At 42.6% G+C, this 21,855-nt stretch overlaps 1 protein-coding gene across 1 annotated transcript in view; it reads left to right on the plus strand.

Annotated features, from left to right (window-relative positions):
• Positions 1-21,855, plus strand: part of LOC137335326 (cadherin-22-like) — a 342,572-nt gene that overhangs the window by 11,968 nt on the left and 308,749 nt on the right. The window contains exon 2 of the mRNA XM_068000646.1: positions 19,964-20,083. Coding sequence (XP_067856747.1) covers positions 19,975-20,083 — 109 coding nt within the window. The 5' untranslated portion in view covers positions 19,964-19,974. The remainder of the gene's footprint in view (positions 1-19,963; positions 20,084-21,855) is intronic.

Genomic DNA, 21,855 nt, shown 5'->3' on the forward strand with positions numbered 1-21,855 from the left:
CAAGAGTTCAGCTATTTTCCCAAGGAGGAAAAAACAAGAAGAATTACCTAGGCTACTTTTAGGGATCTTCCAACACTGGCCTGAAAGCAAGTTAATTAAGGATCTTCCATTAGCCCAGGAAGGTGTGTGGCACAGTTGGTATAAGGAGATTACAGAGACTGACCTTGGAATACTCATTGGAATTTTGTTGTGCATCCTAGAATTTTCTTCTATCTTTATACATCCAGTATTATGTCTACTGAAGTTTTCCACCTTTTATGTCAACGCTCTTCATCAGAATTCACCCACTCAGCTGAGTGATTTATTTTTTGTGACCATGTTGAAAGGCACAAAATGACAGGGGGTGGGGGTCGATGGGGTGGGGGGGAACGCTTTGGAGTGGATCAAAAATTGGATCAATCAGAGGTAGGAAAGGGTAGCTGTTGATAGAACTGCACCAAAATACAGGAAGGTGGTCGTGGGGGTGCTGCAGGAGTCTGCGGAGCCGTTATTGTTTACATTTCATGGAAATGACTTGCGAGTGGGGACTCAAATTAAGCTATGTTTGCTGACAATGCAAAATGGGCAGAAGAATAATGGGACAAGCAGATCAATTAAAGTGGAATCTGGATAAAATGGAGGATTAGGCTGACAATATGGACTGATGCAAAGTGATGGGCTGGAGAAGGGGACTAACCAGTGGGAGTATACGGTCAGCAGTGTTGATTGCATAGGAGAGAGATCTGGGGATGCAGGTGGATAGCTCATTCAGATTATTAGTAGAACCTGGGTCAGCAGTAAAGGATGGAAACAAGATCTTAGGGTTTTTAGCCTGAGAGAAGTCCCAAGGGTTATAGTGAGCTTGCGTAGTTCATGCTGGTTACGGTATTACAGTGGAGTATCCAAATTTTGGAGATAGCACAGAGGAGGGCAACTGAATTGATACCAAGGATTAGATGCCTGAGTTACGAGGCCTGGCAAAGGAATGTTCAGACTGGAGGAAAGAGGCTCTGGGGTGACCTAATCGCAGTTCTCAAGATGCCAGATAAATTGGACTCTAATGAATTGTTCAATATAACTACAAACTCTTCATTCAGGGGCACAGACTTAAGTCCAGAGGAAGGAAGGTAACAGACAGACAGTTTAGCTTTAACTACTTCACAGAGGGAATGTGTGGAACAAGACTGCCCAGGGAGTGCAGTGGAGTCGGATAATGTTGGCAAATTCAAAAGGGATTAAAGAAATGAAGGATATATGGGAAAAAGTATGGTTTTTTTCAGTCTTGTATACTCCTATGGTGACACCAATTGTTTAGAAAAAGGAAATAAACTGTTAAAGAAAGAATTACACATCAAATAAAATAACATATCGTCAAGATAATCTTTGTGTGTCCAAGCGGTGCAGCCACTGAGCATCTTAAGCCATGGGCACCTCCATAGTGAATCTCTGACTCATAGGAACAGGAGTAGGCCATTCAGCCCCTCGAGCCTGTTCTGCCAATCAATTAGATCATGGCTGATCTGTATCTTAACTCCATCTACCAGCCTTGGTTTCGTAACCCTTAATACCCTTGCCTAACAAAAATCTATCAATCTCAGTTTTGAAATCCCAGCCTCAACAGCTTTTTGGGGAGAGAGAGTTCCAGATTCCACTACCCTTTTGTGTGAGAAGTGCTTCCTGACATCACCCCTGAACAACCTTGCTCTAATTTTAAGGTTATGCTCCCTTGTTCTGGACTCACTCACCAGAGGAAATAGTTTCTCTCTATCTACCCTATCAAATCCTCAATTACATCACCCCTTAATCTTCTATATTGGAGGGAATACAAGCCTAGTCTATATAACCTGTCATAATTTAACCCTTCTAGCCCAGTTACCATTCTGGTGAATCTGTGTTGCACCCCCTCCAAGGTCAGTATAGCCTTCCTGAGGAGCGGTATCCAGAACTGATCACAGTACTCTGGATGGAGACTAACCAGAGCTTTGTATAACTGTAATATGACTTCTACCCCTTTTTATTCCAGCCCCCTTGAGATAAAGGCCAACATTCTATTAGCCGTTTTCATTATTTTTTCACTCTTTGTGTGTTTGTTGCTTTTCTTGAGGGTGTATTTCTGGATGTGAGTATATTAAAGGAACACTTACTACCTTTTGATGTAGTCTGTTTAGTCTTTTTTTTAATCCATCCCTAAAAACTGGAGTCACTAATCGACTGGGAAATCGTAACCTTCTGTACCATTTTTTTAGTCGGGTTCTCCCTTTGAGAGTTTGGATGAGCGAAATAAAGATCCCACATGAGTGAAATAAAGACTGATGAGGGAAGAATGACAATTTCTCTACAGCATGTTTCTTTGAAATCTATTAACAATCGGACATTGCTTTCAAGTAAGATGTACCCAACCGGCTCTCAGCAACAAGGAATTGACAGCAACTCACAAAAAAGAAGCCAGTTTCGTTGTCAGCAGATTATCAGCAGCACAAGTAGAGAGAGTTAGAGGGGGAATAAAATGAGAAATACGAGATGAGTGTCTGTTCAAAATGATGCTTTGTTTAAATTATCCCCTGGCAGCTATCTGCAGCGGGCAGGTGTTGGCACTACAGCACCAATAAGCTGCAACTCAAATAGCAAGGTGCCACTTTAATCACATCGGGGAAATGGAATGTTCTAGCTGTAAATACAACTTGCTGTGGGTTGATAATAATGGCACAGTACATGGATTACGCTGCATCGACTTGTCGAGAATGAAAAGCAGATATTGTATCCTAAAGGTCATTGGTTTTATTCCTTTGCGAGACGTTCCTCACAGAAGTGATGGGATGTAGTCTCTATCAGTTTTGACATGTACATGGTCTGTGGTGACGTGAAACAAATGGTTCAAGGCAACTCAGTTGCTGTAGTCTAATTGTGTGAGTTGAACAGTCTTTCTTCTAAAATTTTCTGCCTTGTTCCTCTTAAGCTCCAAATAAACCATCCTACCTGCTCTGTCTCCTCCGTGCAATCTGACCGTGCTAAAATTTCACTCTCTACTACTCTACCTCAAAGCAAAGCCTCAGGATTTTAACACCCTCAGTCCTCCGGACGGTCTTTAACCACGACCAATTGATCCATCTCATCTTCCGTTTTACTCTTTTCCGACCTTGGTGTCCTGCACTACAGGCCTGGGCCCTTCACCAAATTTTCTTGATTTAGTTAAAGGCAAAAGACATTTTAACTGGGTTCTAAGATGGGACTTTGATTGACACAGTAACCAGGATGGGGCTGAAAACATTACGCATTCCTATACACCTAGGAATTTTAGATAAATCTGATTTTATGAATGTACAAATAGAGAAGATGTCACGGAGACGAGATTGATGTTCGCTTCAAATGAGGCTGACTAGAGAATTCACAAATGACAAAAGTCAGCAGGGGTTAAATTGGACGTGGCCAATAATCGGGTGAGGGTATCTCTTAAATCTCTCAAAAAATCTCTAAAGGTAGTTGGTACCTGTCTGCTGTGTGCACGGAGTCTGAACGGAAATCAGACATCGCACACATAAAACAAAGATGCAAGTCTCATCCCTATGTTTACGAATTGTTGGGTTATGGTAAAACATTGAATAAAGATTGCACACTATTAAATCCCACATCCTCCAATCTGCGTGTCAGGCCTCACCAATCTGCTGATCTGAATTTGTACCAGGCCTCAGAGTGCATGCACCAAGGTTCTCTGCTGATGTACTAGAGGCCTTGGTGCAAGAGGTGGTCAGAAGGAGGGACACCCTATATCCGCAGGGGGACAAGAAGTCCTCCAGACATAGGCTCAAAAGGCAGTGGGAGGCAGAGGGGGACGAAGTCAATGCCAAGCGCACAGCACCACAAACATGGATGCAGTGCAGGAAGAAGTTCAATGCTTTGACATGAGTGGTCAAGGTGAGTGAGATCAACTGTCAAGTGGCGTCTCCTACCAACTGCACCACTAACCACATCCACTGCTCCACGCACTACACCACCGATTACCCACCTACCAATAAACTCTCTCCATCAGTACTCAACTCTGCCAATCAGATGCTTCCTCTCACCCTTACACATTACCACTGTTGCAAGCCGCCCACTCACAACTCACAGGCCACACACACTGGCAGCTATTCAACCATGACAGGCATATCATCCAGACACACGACCCGCTTTCTTGCAGGAGGTGGTGGGGCATAACAGGAGGCAGCAAGTGGCAGTGGCATTTAACCCCTCGAACCTGTTCCGCCATTCAGTGAGATCATGGTTGACCTGTGACCTAATGCCATATACACACCTTAGCCCCATAACCTTAATAGCCTTGCTTCACCGAAATCTGTCAATCTCAGATTTAAAATTCACAAGTGAGCTCGTATCAACTGCTGTTTGCAGAACAGTGTTCCAAACTTCTCCCACCCTTTGCGTGTAAAAGCGTTTCCTGACTTTACTCCTGCATTTGTTGGCTCTAAATGTTAGGCTATGTCCCCTTGTCCTAGTATTCAAGTACAGGAGACCTCCAAAAACAGTTATGAATGCATCATCAGCCAGAAGCAATAATCCAGCAACTAACCTGTAAATCCTGCATGGTCCCTTTAAATAGCGCTCTAAATGTCCTCCAGGCACTCTAAGACATGTTCAGATGGTTGTGGTTAAGGCTGTGCGTTGAGTGGACCGTTAAGTCCCAAATTGGGGGCTATCGCTTTAAATCAGCGTTGCAAACTGATTGTTTCCATTTTCTCCTTACTTTACATACTGCCGGCGTTCGTTACTCGTGCATGCGCTACAATCTTTACTAAGACGGCATCTGGCGCACGTCACGCTAGAAACGTGCATGTGCAGCCAAGACGCCATCTTGGCACTTCGCGAGGCCACATAACACCGAAACAACGGGCGCTAGACGGCCCAATTTTTAGCCCACAATGCCTTATTGGCAGTCACACAGTGGAGGTATTTGCCTTGCCTTAATGTTGGTCTTGATACTATATACATTTAACCTAGAAATTACTGTTGGGAACATCATCTTTGTAATAAATGGCTTATCACATGATTAAAATAGTGGAATAAGAAATGTCAGACAAACGTGTTAATCAACTAGTTCACTAACAAAAATCTCCAACAGTGACTTTCAATCTACAATATTTCCTCAAATAATAAATATTTTCCATGCAAGGAAAATCAATTACAAGTTTAGTGATGTCCTCCAATGGAGAGGGTTTTTATTTGGACTGGTATTTCTAAACCCCCTGAGCAAGGGGCAGCCTGGTACCATGCTGTTAATGATGGCACTGTAGGTGAGCGAACCACAGCTAATCAAAGATGGGAATTGGATCTCTACTTAAAGGAAAAATTTGCAGGGCTATGGGGAAAGAGCATGGGAGCAGGACTAATTGGTAGCTCTTTCAGTGAGCCGGCACAGGCACAATGGGCCGAATGACCTCCTTCTGTGCTGTATGATTCTATGATGAGCACATCCTATACCTCATGTGAGGTGATCAGCTTATGAGCCAAGTACATTGCAAAGCTATAAATTCACTCACACCTGGTATCATCCGGCTCAGTATTTCCTGGTGTCACCTCATGCGGATGTAGGTTGTAAACTAGTTAAGCTGCATGTCCATTCTAAATGATGAACTCATACTTGACAGAAGAACAAACTGTGTGGTGAAGAGGAGTCATTATACATTTGCCTAATATGTGAGACAGGTACAGGTGGCAAGTCAATGATGCACAACTCTCTGACAAATGGCATACAGTTCCCACGACACGCATGTTAGATAGAAGCATGTTCTAGTGTTGGTTTTCAGGTAATGTGAGCTGTTGACTCCCCAATACACCGACAACAGTTTGTTCATTGTCACCATTTATCTCGCTCAGGATTTTAACTTCCTTCAGCTGGGAAGCAAATATTGGCGTGCCTTTAACTTAAATTTTGAGCTGTGTTCAGCCTATAGGAGGTACTTTTTAAAGGTGAAGCAAGCCATACTGTATGAATTTATCCTTCCTGGATATGAGACATCCATTTCCTCCCTTCCCACTACCACAACAGCTGACTGGCAGAAGTCGCCACATAATTGGTGAACTTAACAACTTGCCTTTATAAAGTGCTTTTGACAGAATAAAACATCCTAAAATGATTTGCAGAGAAGAGAACAGAAACTGACCAATGATAGAAGAGGAGTTGGGGGAGTCGATTTAAGGCATGGTTAAAGAGGAGTTTTTGAAGGAGAGGAGAGGGGTAGCAAGGCAGAGAGGTTTAAGGAGAAGAACAAAGCAGCTACAGCAATGAGGGAAATGACTTAACACATTCAACATCCAAGCTTACATATGAATTTGGGTCCTCTTGGTTAGGTTCAGCTCATGTTCAATTTTCTCCTCCAATAAAGTCGAAACTTGACTGAGTTCCTAGCTTTCAAATAGGAATGGGAACTCTGGCTGATTGCTTCCCCCTTTCTGACCCAGGGCATCTGAGACTCATTTTAATATCCTACCTCCATTCCTGAGATCAACTAACTCCGCACAGACCAGGGACCGAACCTGGGCTCTTCTTATCCTGTACAGCTGATTTTCACACTTAGACAGCCAATTTATTATCAGAGCCATTGGAAGACCCAGCTCAAGTTTCACTTGATAGGAGTCTGATAATTTAGGTTTGTCCTGGATAGTTATGAAGAAGGACATAAGTCACTGAGCTTATTTTCACTGGAAAACAAATTGTGGGGAGTTTTGAAAAAGATCTTTATGGTCTAGAGAAGGCTGCAGTAAGCAAGATATTTAGTGCGGACAATGAGACAGGACTAGGAGAAACAAATACAAAATTTACAAGCCAACAGCAAGGTTAGAGATTTGGGGACAAAATGAAGATGACCGTGGACATGTGGAGCAGACCGCCAGGGAAGGTAGTTCATGTGGGGTCTATGGATACCTTTTTAAAAGGAGCTACATCAATAACTGTTGAGAAAGGGAATTGAGGGCTTGATTTTTTTTTCAGGGGAGGTGGGGAAGGAACTTGCTGTTCTTTATTATAGGGGATCAACAGGTGGTGGCTGTCATGGGGAGGGGATTCACAATAGAAAGATCACACCTGGACTCTGGATGGAGTGGGATTGATGGGGCTGAATGTCATTTACTCATTCCAAACCTGCTTATGGTCTGGAAGGCCATTTGCTTATTATTAGTCTGCAGAGATCTTTGACAGATATCGCTATTTATAATATACAAGCTCTGTCATTTTTAGATGTGTCCGTACAGCTCCTTTTCACAGCACTGTGGACGTTACCCAGTAATAAACTGCATTCTATCTAATCGGGTGATTCCACTGGCCGTAAGTTCGACATTTCACATGCCACTTGACGTTCACCCATCACATGTCCTGTGCATATCCTCACATCCCACAGCATCTCATGATGAGTCCCGAGTTTTCTTTGAGTCGTGCAAAGGATCTTCAGAGCTGACATATGCCTGTAGCACTCATTACAGTCGAGACTACCTCTATTGATTTGCTCAGTGCAATTTAATTCATTAGTTGCATTTTGATTACCTTCAGGGACCAGCTGCGAAGTATTTGCTTCACTTCTGGGAGACGGTTGCTGAAGGCTGGGGCTCGAGATGAATTCTGCCATTTTCAATGCCGTTCTCGCTGGACACAAATCCAGTCCACAGCACAGATCTGTCCTTAAGCTTGTTCTCCAGTGAAGCACTGATCAAATCACTGGTCCTTGAGCAACCTTGCACCGTAGCAACAGAAGGTGTGAGAGATGGAGCTCCCCTCACCAGCATAGTGCAGAGAGCAAGGGCACTTTCCTAAGGTTAGGTTTGAGGTGCCTGAATATGGCAAGTGAGGTGCAGCACTGTAACTGTTCCACTCGTACCCGAGTCAGGACTGTCCACTTGGTTGTTTAATAATGCTACATATAGTTAGAATACATACACACAAAAAAGTAGAATTCAGAAGGTCAGAAGCTGAAATACTGACTAAGATTTATAAAAACGTAATGCAAGTTCACTGTTCCATGTGTACTTGTGCCAAAAATCCTAATTTTTAACATTAATTGTATGATTAGCACAGCCCCACTGTGGGGATCAAGAAACCTGAGTACCAATGGCCAAAATCATGACCCACACTCCTTAGTGCAGGTGACATGTAGAGTTCATGTCAGTGGCAGTGATTCATACGAACATACGAAATTGACGGGCAGAAAACGCCCAGCTGGTCCATTATCCCACACACCATGATGACCAGAGCATCCTGACTAGACATTCGCCCCCACCCCCACCCTCACCTACAGCCACATAATCTCCTGGGAGAGGCAAAAAAAGTAGAGGAAAAACCCAGGGACAATTAGGGGAAAATACTCTGGAAAATTCCTCTCCGAACTACTCGGGCGATCGAAACCAGTCCAGGAGATCACATGGACCAAGTGTTATCTATAAAAGACCTTCTATATGATGCAATCTCTGCCCCAGTCAAGAACCAGTTCAACTCCCTTTTGAAGACATGAAGAGAGTCAGCACCCACCACACCAGCCGGCAATGTATTCCAGAGGCTGACTTATTCATGTATCTTAGCAAAGATGAAGGCACTCCATAGGTTTTACGAAACATTTTCATTTACTTTAAGAAACTTACGGGCATAAATGAAAGTTCCAGCTAAGTTCAGTTGAATCATTTCAAGTCAGAAGGTCAACTGTCCAAGCCCCATCCCAGGACTTGAGCGCATAATCCAGCCTGGCACTCCAATGCAATACAGAGGTGGTGTCTTTCGAATGAGATGTTTAACTGAGGCCTGATTTGCTTGGTAAGATGTACGTAAAAGATTCCATGGCATTATTTGAAGAGGAGCAGAGAGTTCTCCTGGTGTCCTGGCCAACATTCCTCCCTCAACCAACACTACCAAAATTATATTAGCCCAGAATTTGCTCCAAAAATAATGGAGAGCCAAACAGCACTCACCATTATTTCAGGGCAAATGGAAAAGCAACTTCCGGCGAGCGCACTTGCGCAGTCCAATGGGCAAATCCCTGCTCATTTGAAAGCTGCACAGGGAGGAGATCTCACCGGTAAAATGAATGGACCAGCGAGAAGTTGCTCTCCTGCCCAGCTGGAAACCAACTAATCTATACAGAAAAAGATATGCTGCATTTTTTAGGTCTAAACTAACTTTTAATGGCGTGCTAAGTCTTAATGACTGCTAAACAACCTTTCTGGCACTGAAAATTAACTTTTAAAAGTGTGGAGTCTCATTCCTTCCAATTTCAATTGTTGGAGATATAAAATTTTTAAAAAATTATTTTAATGTTATTTCTGTCTCTTTTTATCTCTGTCTTTTAATTTAATCTTTCTTACCCGCTTTTAATTTTGCTTTCTCCAACTGATTTTACATTGAATTCACTGTGGTAGCTTTCACTTCCTGGTTATGACTCTGCGCAGCTTGTGAAGGATGCTTTAATCTGATTGTCCCCTCAACCAAAGAGCTCCTTTCCCAGCTCACAGGTGCCCAGGAGAGGACGCTGCATTTTTTGCAGTTCACCATTAGAGGACGTTCCGGCACTAAAGACCGTGGATCGTTTGTGGGCAAGTTTACATCTAATGACACAAAACTAGGAAGTGTAGTAAACAGTGAGGAGGACAGTGATAGACTTCAAGAGGACATAGGCAGGCTGGTGGAATGGGTGGACACATGGCAGATGAAATTTAACGCAGAGAAGTGCAAAGTGCTACATTTTAGCAGGAAGAATGAGGAGAGGCAACATAAACTAAATGGTACAATTCTAAAGGGGGTGCAGGATCAGAGAGACCTGGGAGCATATGTGCACAAATCGTTGAAGGTGGCAGGACAGGTTGAGAAAGCAATTAAAAAAGCATTCAGAATCCTGGGCTTTATAAATAGAGGCATAGAGTACAAAAGCAAGGAAGTTACATTGAACTTTTATAAAACACTGGCCACAGCTGGAGTATTGTGTCCAATTCTGGGCACACACTTTAGGAAGGATGTGAAGGACTTAGAGAGGTTGCAGAAAAGATTACTAGAATGTTCCAGGGATGAGGGACTTCAGCTACGTGGATAGACTGGAGAAGCTGGGGTTGCTCTCCTTAGAGCAGAGAAGGTTAACAGGAGATTTTATAGAAATGTTCAAAATCATGAAGGATTTAGATAATGTAAATAAGGAGTCACTGTTCCTATTGGCGGAAGGATCGAGAACCGGAGGACACAGATTTAAGGTGATTGGCAAAAGAACCAAAGACAACATGAGGCAAAACGTTTTTACACAGCGAGTAGTTATGATCTGGAATGCGCTCCCTGAAAGGGTGGTGGAAGCAGATTCAATCGTGGCTTTCAAAAAGGAATTGGATAAATACTTGAAGGGAAAAAATTTGCAGGGCTACGGGGAAAGAGCGGGGGAATGGGACTAACTGGATTGCTCTTACAAAGAGCCGGCATGGGCTCGATGGGCTGAATGGCCTCCTTCTTGTGCTGTAACCACTCTATGATTCTATGAATGAGCAGCGGGCGCCATTTGTTTGCTGCCCAAAGCAAATTCCAGGCCAATAACTGATCATTTACTTACTGTTTGCTGTGCTCAAATTGGTGCTGCATTCGCCTACATCACAACAGTGACTACACTTCAAAAGTAATTTGTTGGTTGTGAAGTGCTTTGAGACATCCTGATGATATAATAAGGCACTGTATAAATGCAAGCTCTTTCTTTTGCATTGGTACGTTCTGGATAATTGAAAGAAAGACTTGCATTTATATAGCGCCTTTCATGATCTCGGGGCGTCCCAAAGTGCTTTACAGCTAATCAAGTATTTTTTTTTGAAAGTGTAGTCATTGTTGTGATGTAGGAAACTCAGCAGCTAATTTGCGCACAGCAAGGCCCCAGACACAGCAACAGTTTTTTTTAGTGATGTTGGTTAAGGAATAAATATTGGCCAGGACACCAGGGATAACCCTCCGCTCTTCTTCAAAAGAGTTCCGTGGGACCTTTTACATCTACCTGAGAGGGCATATCATTAAGGTATGAAATCAAAGGATGAATGCCTGGGAGATGGATAGATGAGTGTGCGAAAGAAACAACTGATAGATGGAATACAACAAAGGAGCAATCCAGTGTTTGGGTGAATATTTTGCTGAGATAACATGCTCACACAAGCAGCTGTTGCTGCATTGACTTTCATCCTGACTGTCTATCACGAGCAGGAGGTTACATCTTCCTCTAACTCTGAGGTCAAGGGTTTGAAGCACGAGCTGGGACTGAAGCCACCAGTCACTTCTCGAAATGAAGGCCGCGCATGAGCAAAATACAACAGTGTGATCAGAAAAAGATAACCTGCTCCGTTCCAGCTTATTTATTGTTTCAGAGCTTTGCGGTCGTCAAGTCGAGGGATGACTATGCATGCAATGGGACATTTTCAACTTTGTACCCAGTAACAGTTTGAAAGACAGAAACAAATGGACATAGGATACACAGTGGAGCTCTTATACTGTCTTAACAACATATATCCACCCAAAGACCATATCTTAAAGCACCAGTGAGCCAAACTCATTTTCTAATTGCTGTTTATTAGCTGTTGCCCTCAAAAAATGATCACAATTTTTGGCTTTTTCAAGAATTTGTGCCTTAATATCCTGAATAAGAAAATAATGGTGCCATGACCAATTAATGATTTACAGTCCACAGTTTAATGTAATTTGGAAATGGCTGACAATGGAAATCAACATGACCTTTCCATTTGGCCCATTCCTGTGTTTATTTCAGCAATGCTACAGTCGTCCAAAGTTACTCCTGGTGTCGGCATGCTGGACACGGAGTGGAATTTGCCCACCCAAACTTGGCTAGTGTCTGGAGAAAAACATTTTGAGGTGTAGAATACTGAGGTGAAATATTGGTGTTTACAGACCTGTCAGTGGTGGAAGCAATTTAAGGTGGTGAACACAAGAAGAACATTGCACAGCATTGAAGTGTATTGACTTAAGTATACTTATTCCTATATTCATTATTACCAATGTGTTAAATAATGCTTGTGACAACACTAGATGCTTTTATACCCATGCTAGCTTCACCAATCCCTGATGCATCAGCCTTCGGCAGTTGGCTGTAGTATTAAAAAAAGAAAAACTTGCATTTATATAGCACATTTCACCACCTCAGGACATTCCAAAGCACTTTGCAGCCAATTAAGTACTTTTTGAAGTGTAGTCACTGCTCTAATCTAGGAAATGTGGCAGCCAGCACAGCAAGGTCCCACAAACAGCAACGTGATAATGACCAGATAATCTGTTTTAGTGGTGTTGGTTGAGGGATAAATGTTGGCCAGAACAATATTTGTTGGTCTCTGGAGTGGGACTTGATAACCCACAATCTTCCGACTCAGAGGCGGGTTTGTTACCAACTGAGCCTCATATGAAGGTAAGCCATGCCAGGATGCACTAAGGCTGGCATCTGGGAAGGCTTGTTTTTTTTTTTAAGTGAGACTTCCGTCAGATTCACAAAGGCCTGCTGTGAGGATTAACCTTCGGGCAGTCGCCAGCTGCATGAGACCTGTGCATCAGTGCTAGCATGGCCAGGGTCTGGGGGGATGGGCCAGGGTCTGGGGGGATGGGCCAGGGTCTGGGGGGACGGGCCAGGGTCTGGGGGGGGTCTAAAATAGTATAAAAGCAACTATTGAGTCCTGTTGCGGACCCATCAACTACAATGTACTTATCCATTGTTGGATCTGACTGAATCATACATGGATGCACTATGGTGCAAGCCCAGTGTAATTCATTAAATATGATTGTTCTGAGCAAGGGTGAAAGACTACTTGAGATTCAATCAATTACCAGGTCATCAAAACTCCTTGAACGCGGGTTGATTTTTACTTAAGAAGCCAGGTACCTGTGGAGACTGCATAAATATATCTACTTAGAAGTTCTACCTTGATCATTGAGGAGCACAACATATGTGTTACAATTTCTCTCATGAGCAATGAAGTTCTCATAATACAATAATATGTTTCACTGCAAATTCTGTCATCTGGTCACACAATTTGGACAATCACTGGAAAAATGTTTCTCAAATACTTTGTAAAAGACAGTTTTTTTAAGTCTGAATAAACACTCGAATTGGTGTGGTAATAACTAACCACTTTTATTTCCAGACGCTCGAGAATATTCCGTCAAAGAATAGCAAAGTAATACAAGAGAAGTGTAATTTCTACAATATGCTTACTCCCATTAGAGGGCCATCTAATGTTCAGTTAATAATATGCAAGTACAATCCATACAAGTCAAGTATCACTTTGAGCAAAAAGAACATTTTAATTCTGAAGTTGCAATGTTAGTATTTTAACAGTCATTAGTTGTTTCAAAATGAATTACCGAATTTTTGTTACTTTTTTTTGCTCATCGAGATGTCATTGCTGGGAATTGAATGCCTGTCTTCCACTTTTTACACTAAGTAGTCCCAAGTCAGGTATAGCGCTCTCTATACAAATAGAGAGTAAAGCTCCCTCTTCTCTACTACGTTCTTTAATGCCAGTATAAGAACACCTCTGTGAAATGTTTATTTATACTGCACATTGCCTGTGGCTTTTCTGAGCGATGGTTAGTGTTGAGTTATGAACAATTTCATGCTGCAAATCTGCAGCCTCCAGGACCTTAAGACCCTTACAGATTGGTAGAAAGAGGAGCCATTAGGAGAGTGATTGAGCCCACAGTATCAGCAACCAGGCCCTTCTCAGCTACTATATTTATCTATTTATATAATGAAATATTTTGCATCTAAGGGACCCCTGTAGAGTGCAGCAAAATTGTCCATTACACTTCAGAATGTCACACATACGAAGTGTCCGTCACACTAATGCCTCATTGGCTCAGAAATCACCTGTGTTCTCTTAACTATGCTAATTTGCTGAATTATAGACAGGTAAGGAGAGTTACCAATTGCCAACTAAGGGCTACCAATCACAAAACCAATCAAATTACAGAGAAAAATAGGAAAGTACAAGATTCTACAGTCCTTCTGGCCAGTCCCAAAAACCAATAGCTCATGTTTTTCTGGTGACTCCTGGATAGCCTTGATGTGGTACAGTGACCAAAACTGTACACAGTAGTCCAAGTGTGGCTGTACCAGTGCCTTCTCATTATTACCTTCTGGGATTTGTGGCTCTATTCTTCTGGCTATATCTGGTTAAGTTTATACTGGGGCTGGATGGGGAATATCTTTGACGTGCTTGATGGTCACACCCAGTCAGCTATCAAGGCCTGCATTATGGTAATACTATTGTTCAAGGTTGTGATTACAGGGATCTCAACTTTTGGTGGGACCAAAACTAGGGGCCATAAATATAATCGAGTCACTAATAAATCCAAGACGGAATTCAGGAGAAACTTCTTTACCCAAAGAGTGGTTAGAATGTGGAACTCACTACCACATGGAGTAGTTGAGATGAATAGCATTTAAGGGGAAGCTCGATAAATACACAAGGGAGAAAGGAGTAGAAGGTTATGTTGATACGGTTAGATGAATTAGGTTGGGAGGAGGCTCGTTTGCATCATAGATGCCGGCATAGACCAGTTAGGTGGAATAACTTGTTTCTGCACTGTAGACTGTACAGGGAGAATTTTAACCCCTCCCACAATAGGCGGGGGGGGAGTGGGAGGGTGGTTAAATTCTTATAAAATGAGAAATCTGACCTCCAACTCACTGCAAATACGCCTACTTCTGGGTTAACCGGGGCGGGTTGAGGGTCCGGCAAGTAACCTGCTCTCGAGAGGTGGGTCAGTAATTTAAATATGTTAATGAGGCTGCGTGCCTCAGATTTTAGCTGCCATGTAGATTTAACGGTTGCAGGCCGGCTTTCCCAGGGCTTGGGAAACCAGACAGCTGAAGGGAGGCGAGAACTGCCAGATCCAGCGGGTAAGTGCTTTTCCAGCACTGCTTGTGGGCCAGGAGGAGCAGGAGTGCTTCACACCCAGCTCCCCAAGCAAACCTGCCATGATCCGCCGACCTGTCCTGTGATCTCTGAACCCCATGATCTCCAGGCCCCCAACCCCGTGATTTTTCCACCCTGCGATCCGATACCCGCCTTGCGATCTGATGCCGACCCACAATCTCTCCCCACCCCACGATGAACTCTGCCTCCCTCCCTCCGGTCCACGACTGCGGCCTACTACCGCAGGGCTCCCTGCCCGACAGCCTCTCCATCTGACCGGCTGCCGGGCAGGAGACGGAGGAAAAAAATGCAAAATGAGATCCTGTCGTTAAATTCGGCAGAACCGCTGCGTTCCCCATATTTCTGGGTTTCCCAGCCACTAAAAGTCACCCCTGCTCCTTCCCCCGCCTTCCCGTATATATCGGGGCCTATGTATTTCTAAATAATTCAACAGTGGGAAAAAGTTCCCTACTTCAATGACCAGTGACAGCTTCAACAAGACTGCTGTTGGAAATACGGGTAAAGAAAAGAAATCTTGCATAATTGTGTAAATAACTGAGATAAAGGAGGGAGGCCTTGGGGAGAGGGGAGGAAAGAATAAGTAAATAAATGAAGTACTTGCATCTGAAGCGAATACTGCAAATCCAACCCCCAACCCCCCCAAAATAAATTATGAAGTAAATAACAGAGAATAAGCAAGATCGTGATAAACATCCGAAACCACAATCCAAATCTCAGACTAACTGTGACTGGAGCTCCACCAGTATAAAGAATCTACTCCATTTTCAACCCCTTCATAAGTCAATAACTTTGAGAGGGAATCACATCAGCACTGATTTTCATTAATTTTACTCTTTTTAAAAAAAAATCTACGTTTACTTTTTGAAGTCACAGACGAGAACGTGGATTGATTGTGATGATTGGGACAATTCTGCACACGCTGCTTGGTGGGCTATGGTAATTTAGCAAGTTGACAGGATTTGGTTGGTTGGTTGGGACAAATCTACCTGTTGGGAGATTGGATCCTTTGCGGGACTTTCAGAGAAGGCTGCATTTAGCTTCTGGACCTATTTTGAATTGACCTGTTCTTCCCTTCTTAAACCCTTAGTAACTTCAATATCTCTTTGTTTTTCCTTTTTCAATTACTGTTGATTTGAAAGTATTTTTTGATTAATTGGTAGGGAGCCAATTAAATCATGGGGGAACTGGCTTGGAGGAGCAATGACTCTGCCAGATAAAGGATTTAAATTAGTTTAAATTGAATTGAAAATACAAATTGCAAAAAAGCACCCTAGGTGTATCTGCTGATTTTAATTTGTACCTTTGAAACTGTTGGATTAGCTGGTTCTTCTGCATGTCAATAGCAAAGTTTTACACTCCACTTCTCCTGCCTCAGCAAACTTTTACCATAGACTGTATTATCTGTGCTTTTGCGCCTTGTACACAGAGCTATTACATGCTAATATCAGACTGCCTGAATGTGCATTCAGTCAAGAGAAGACTCTGAGATTGTCTGCTTAATCCCAAATATAGTTTTTCTGGGATCACGTTGTCCTTACTGCACTTGCAAGTGGTTGGACCCCGTTAGGTTCGGGTTCTACTCAGTTCAACTGGGCCAGTATTGGGCCAGAGCTTGCTCCGAGCGGCAAGCAACAGTCACTGCCACTCCCGCTGTAGCGTCAAATTGCTTGAATTTGAACTTTTAAAAAATTGTGCGCTATCAACCCAGCCTCTGAGCAGCGTGAGTTGCCGCACGGCTGGAGAAGACACGCCCACAAAATCTGCCAGGAAGAGAAGTCACACCCACAGATTCAGGCTGCATTGCTCAAGCAAGCAAGCAGACTTCATTCATTTAAAGTTAGTATTCTGTATGTCATTGTAAATAAAAAAATAAATAAAAAGCCAAAGAAATAATTGAATTAAATTAAAAAGACAATAGGAAAAAGTAAAAAAAAAAATGTTAATTTTTAAAAAATGTTTTTTAATGACAAAACACTATTAAAATAAGGAGTAATGAGACTCCACATTTTTAAAAGTTAATTTTTAGTTGTTTGCCAGTCATTAAGACTTAGTTTAGACCTGGTATTTTTAAGCGTACCTGTTTGGTGGTGTAATTAGTTACTTTCCAGCTGGGCAGATAAACAAGTTTGTACTTTTTCAATGATTTCTCTGATTGCAGTGTGCGATGGCCCTTTAATTCGAAGCTGTCATATCACCGGCGAACCACTAGGAGCGAGTTCTCTGTTTCCGTGTTTCACTGAGCTTGTGTGAATGCCGGAACTTGCTCACCATTTCGCCACTAACAACGGGGAGCACTGTTGAGCTCTCCGTTATTTCCGGAGCAATTTGTGCTCCAACACTTTATTAGTCAAAAGTCCATGTAAACTTTATTAAGCACTACATTAATAGACAGGTAACAAGAGTCTATCAGACCTATTCTAATACAAGCTGTAATTAAGCAGTTGAACGCTTGAGGTACTTAGCTGGGTTCGGGTGCTTTCTCCTATTCTCCAAAAGTGACAAATTTCAAGAGTCTTTCCCTTTTTATACCCATTTCATTGCCAATATATGGTAATGTTTTGACTTCTACATTTCACTTATGTCGCCAAGTTTCATCTTGCGACCCTCTGGTCATCAACTTTATCTTTTGTTGAACGTTTATGACCCTGAGGTTATCAATGAGATTGCTGAACATAAACGATTATGGAAGCTTTGACCTCATCAATATCCTATACCATTATCTGAAGTTATAGACAGTGTTTAACTCTCTCATCATGCTTGTCTCTGCTGGCATGCCTTCCTGGCAGCTAGTAAAGTAAGAAATTTCTGCTTCCTGTTTGTCAACTTTAAGATTCTTCTCCTCCTGAGTCAAGGATTTCAGAAAGACCAACTTCACTTGCCCATATTGCTTCATTTTATCCGACCCACAATTCTTATATTAGACATTCTGTCTTGGTTTCAGTAAAAATTGTACAAAAGTGAATATATTTATCTATAGATAGAGATAGATATTCTCCAACATACCTTGCTGTTATAACCACACAATCTATTTAGGAAGAAAAAGTGAATTGGTCTAATCGTGTAAAACAGCCAAAGAATGCCAGAACAAAAATTAAAACTCAGAGGCCTTAAAATCACGCCATGAGATAATGAAGGACAACTTTTAACGTGTGTGTCTGATACTCCGCTCTCCACTATTTTAGTGGAGGCATTAGCCCATTTATTATGAACCGGGTTTGCATAGCGAGGAGAGGTATTTCACACAAATGTACCTCACGGTTTGTATGCTACTCCGCAGTGTGAATTCAAGGCTAGGCAGAAAGAAGTGCGTTAAAGATTGATTTTGAGTTTTGAAAGGGGTCCTCATGGCAAGGCTTCCTCTTTATATTAGATAGCACACAGTGTTTACACAGTGAATGGACACCTGCTGTGGTGTGTCACAGGAAATGACATGCCAGCTGTCGTGCCTTACACAGGAAATGACATGCCAGCTGCCAGGGAATGGCACACAGTCTTCAAGTGTTGGATAGAGGACAGCACAACACCTGGACTACGGTAATTCGGGTCAGTGGCTCTGATCCCCTGTTTCTTGGGTTCTCTACACATGAGTCTTCCTCAGTACCCTGTTCCTGCTTTTTCCCCATATCCCTTGATCCCTTTATATTTCTTAATGCTAAAGGGATCAAGGGATATGGGGAAAAAGTGGGAACAGGGTACTGAGTTAGACGATCAGCCATGATCATTTTGAATGGCGGAGCAGGCCCGAAGGGCCGAATGGCCTACTCTTGCTCCTATTTTCTATGTTTCTATGTTAAATATCTTTCCCTCCGACGTCAAGAAACTAGGTTTCTCGAGGAGGGAGAGAAACCATGTGGCGTTCTAAGTAACGATGATTTCATCTTATTTCACTGTGACCTACACTTATAATCAAATGAAAACTTGCCAAACATTACCTCATGAAAGCAACGAGGCCTCAAAATGATTTGCGCCATTGCGAGATCTCATAACTGACATTTTCTTTCGGCATCTGGCGAACCCATACAGATTCTGAGTGTCAGCTCCTTCAACGGAGTGGGCATTACAGACCTAAAACTGAACACTCACTGGGCAAATCCCCTGTGTTGTTGGTCACAGTGAGGCTCAAGATTGGTAGGCGTTCATGGGAGATATGAAATAAGTGATGTGTTTTTTTGAATGATTCCTGGGATATTTGAGCTCATGAGAAAAATGTGGCAGATTTTTTTCTGCTACCGACATGTTTAATTGTGCTGTACGCAAGAGCCGAGAAATTGTTTTTGGTGGTGGGGAGGGGGGTGGAATCCTGGCAAAGTGGGAGTGGAGGGACAGGAAGTTGTTACGGAATCTGTTTCCACCAGACATCTGCTCCTTCTGAAAATAGGGAGAAATTGTTTCCAGTGGCAGGAGGATCGGTAACCAGAGGACGCAGATTTAAGATAATTGACAAAAAATCCAGGGGGGGTAATGAGGAGAAACTTTTTTACACACAAGTTGTTATGATCTGGAATGCTCTGCCTGAAAGGGCGGTGGAAGCAGATTCAGTAGTAACTTTCAAAAGGGAATTGGATACATATTTGAAAAGGAGAAATATGCAGGGCAATGGAGAAAGAGTAAGGAAGTAAGACTAATTGAATAACTCTTTCAAAGAATCGGCACAGATACGATGGGCCGAATGGCCTCCTTCTGTGCTGTGTTATTCCGTGATTCTATCTCCTGTACGGCCCATGATAAGTGCACCTGCACACTTGCCAGATGAGGCTTAATGTGGGCCTCACAATGCCATATTCTAAAGGTACATCAATCCCCGAGAGATTGATTGCTGATGACTATCCAGCCAACCAGCTAGAGAGCAGAAGGGGGCCGTAATTGATGTATAAATGTTCAGCACTGAGAACTTCAGAGGCAACTTCTTCAGAAGCAAATCATTTGATCTTACACCTTCCTTTCCCTAAATCTCAACAATTCAGTCACTAAATATTTTCTTGTCTATAATTAGTAAAATAACATGCATGACGCTCGGCCAAAAAGGAATTTACCCATGTTATCCCTTTCCTTGCAGGGACCTCTGTGATGCAGGTGACTGCTTCAGACGCAGATGATCCAACGTATGGGAGCAGCGCAAGGTTGTTGTACACTCTGGTGGAGGAACAAGACCAATTCACAGTGGACCTCAGGACTGGTAGGTAGGAGCCGAACCTTGTCCTGAGTACTGCTCTCATTATAGGAGAAAACACCAAGCTGTGCACATCCAGCGGACATCAGCAAGTGAACACATGTCCAACCCACAAAGGAGCATTTTTCAACATTCAAAGTAGTATCACCAAAATCTGTTTATGAAAGCCAAACACTAAAGACATATTTTAGCCTCCAGGCCTCAAATTTGTCAGAATATTTACAAAAATTCATGTTATGTAGAAATCCCTTTACACAATGCTTGTAGTATATCTTATACTTCAATTCACCCTCTTGATCTATACCCATCTTCTCCTCCTGTACTTCACTTCCTCTCTATAGATTGCTTTTTCCTCTCAAACTCCCTTTTTCCTCACTCTCCCATTCCCCCTGTTTTCCTCTTACTCTCCAGTTCTCACTTATTTCCCTTCATTCTCCCTTCCTCTTTCCCTTCCCTCGCTCCTCCTGTCTCTCTTTTCCTCGCTCCCTTTTCTCTTCCTTCCCTCACTCTCCTCTTTGTTCTCTTGCTCTCCTTTGCTTCGCTCTCTCTCTCTTCTATCTCTCTGCCTCTCTTTTCCTTTGCTCCCCTCATCTCTTTTTGTCCTCACTCTCCCTCTTTCTTTTCCGTTGCTCTCCTTTCCTCCTTCCCTTGCTCTCCTGTCCTGTCCTCTTCTCTTTCCATTGCTCTCCCTTTCTCTCTCTTTTTCCCTCGCTCTTCCTTCCCCTTTTTCCTCACTCACCCTTTTCTCTTTCCCTTTGTCTCTTTTTTCTCTTATGTACCTTGCTCTTTCATCTTTATCTTTCCCATCCCTTCCTCTTATTGTTTGCTTTATAACCTGCACCAATGATTTGTACACCTCAGCAAAGAGCAATCCACCCAGGAAAGATAATGGCCCGTAAATTGCTCCAAGTGGCGAACTAGCAGTGCTCACTGCTCATTAGATTTAAATTCACCCACTAAGTTCCCGCGGTTTTTTTGGCAGCAACTTCTTTGAGCTACGAGTTCAAATAACATCAGCGTTCTTTCCCGGGCTGTGTGAGTGGTGATAGGCTCTCTAAGGCTCCTCATCCAATCAGCCACACTGAGAACCAGGAAGTGTAGTCCATAGACAAACAGCGCAAATTAAAACCCGGATGTGCCCGATAAGGTATTATAAAATGACATAGGGAAAGTGAAATAAATACAGGATAATATTAAAAGACTGAGATAGAAGAGACAGAAGGAAAAAGATTTTTTTTAAATTTACATTTTTTAATTTAATTTTTTTTTCAAATGTCCAAAAACTATTAAAATCAGGAGTAAAGAGACTCCACATTTTTAAAAGTTAAGTTTTAGTGCCAGAGAGGTTGTTTGGCAGTTATTAAGACTTACCACACTGTTAAAACTTAGTTTAGACTTAAAAAAACTGAGCGTACTTGTTTTGTGTCGTTATTAGTTAGTTTCTAGCTGGGCAAGACAGCAAGTTGGCGCTGGTCCATTGATTCTATTGATCACGGCCGGTGATGTCCCTTTAAGGCAAAGCTGTCAGATCATCGGCGAACCAGGAAGAGCAAGTTCTGGATTTCCACGTTTAACTGCACATGTGCCATCACCGGAACTTGCTCTTCGATTTTGCCACTAATAATGGTGAGCGCCGTTAGGCTCAATGTTATTTTGAAAGCAATTTCCAGCCCAATGCATAGCTGAAGAATAACCTGAATATAATACAATAAAATGATATATACGCTTATGACTGAAAGAATACTGGAATAACCCAAGCAGCAGAACAGTCTCTTTGT

Source organism: Heptranchias perlo, chromosome 19 (assembly GCF_035084215.1).
Source record: "Heptranchias perlo isolate sHepPer1 chromosome 19, sHepPer1.hap1, whole genome shotgun sequence".
Classification (NCBI taxonomy): Eukaryota; Metazoa; Chordata; class Chondrichthyes; order Hexanchiformes; family Hexanchidae; genus Heptranchias; species Heptranchias perlo.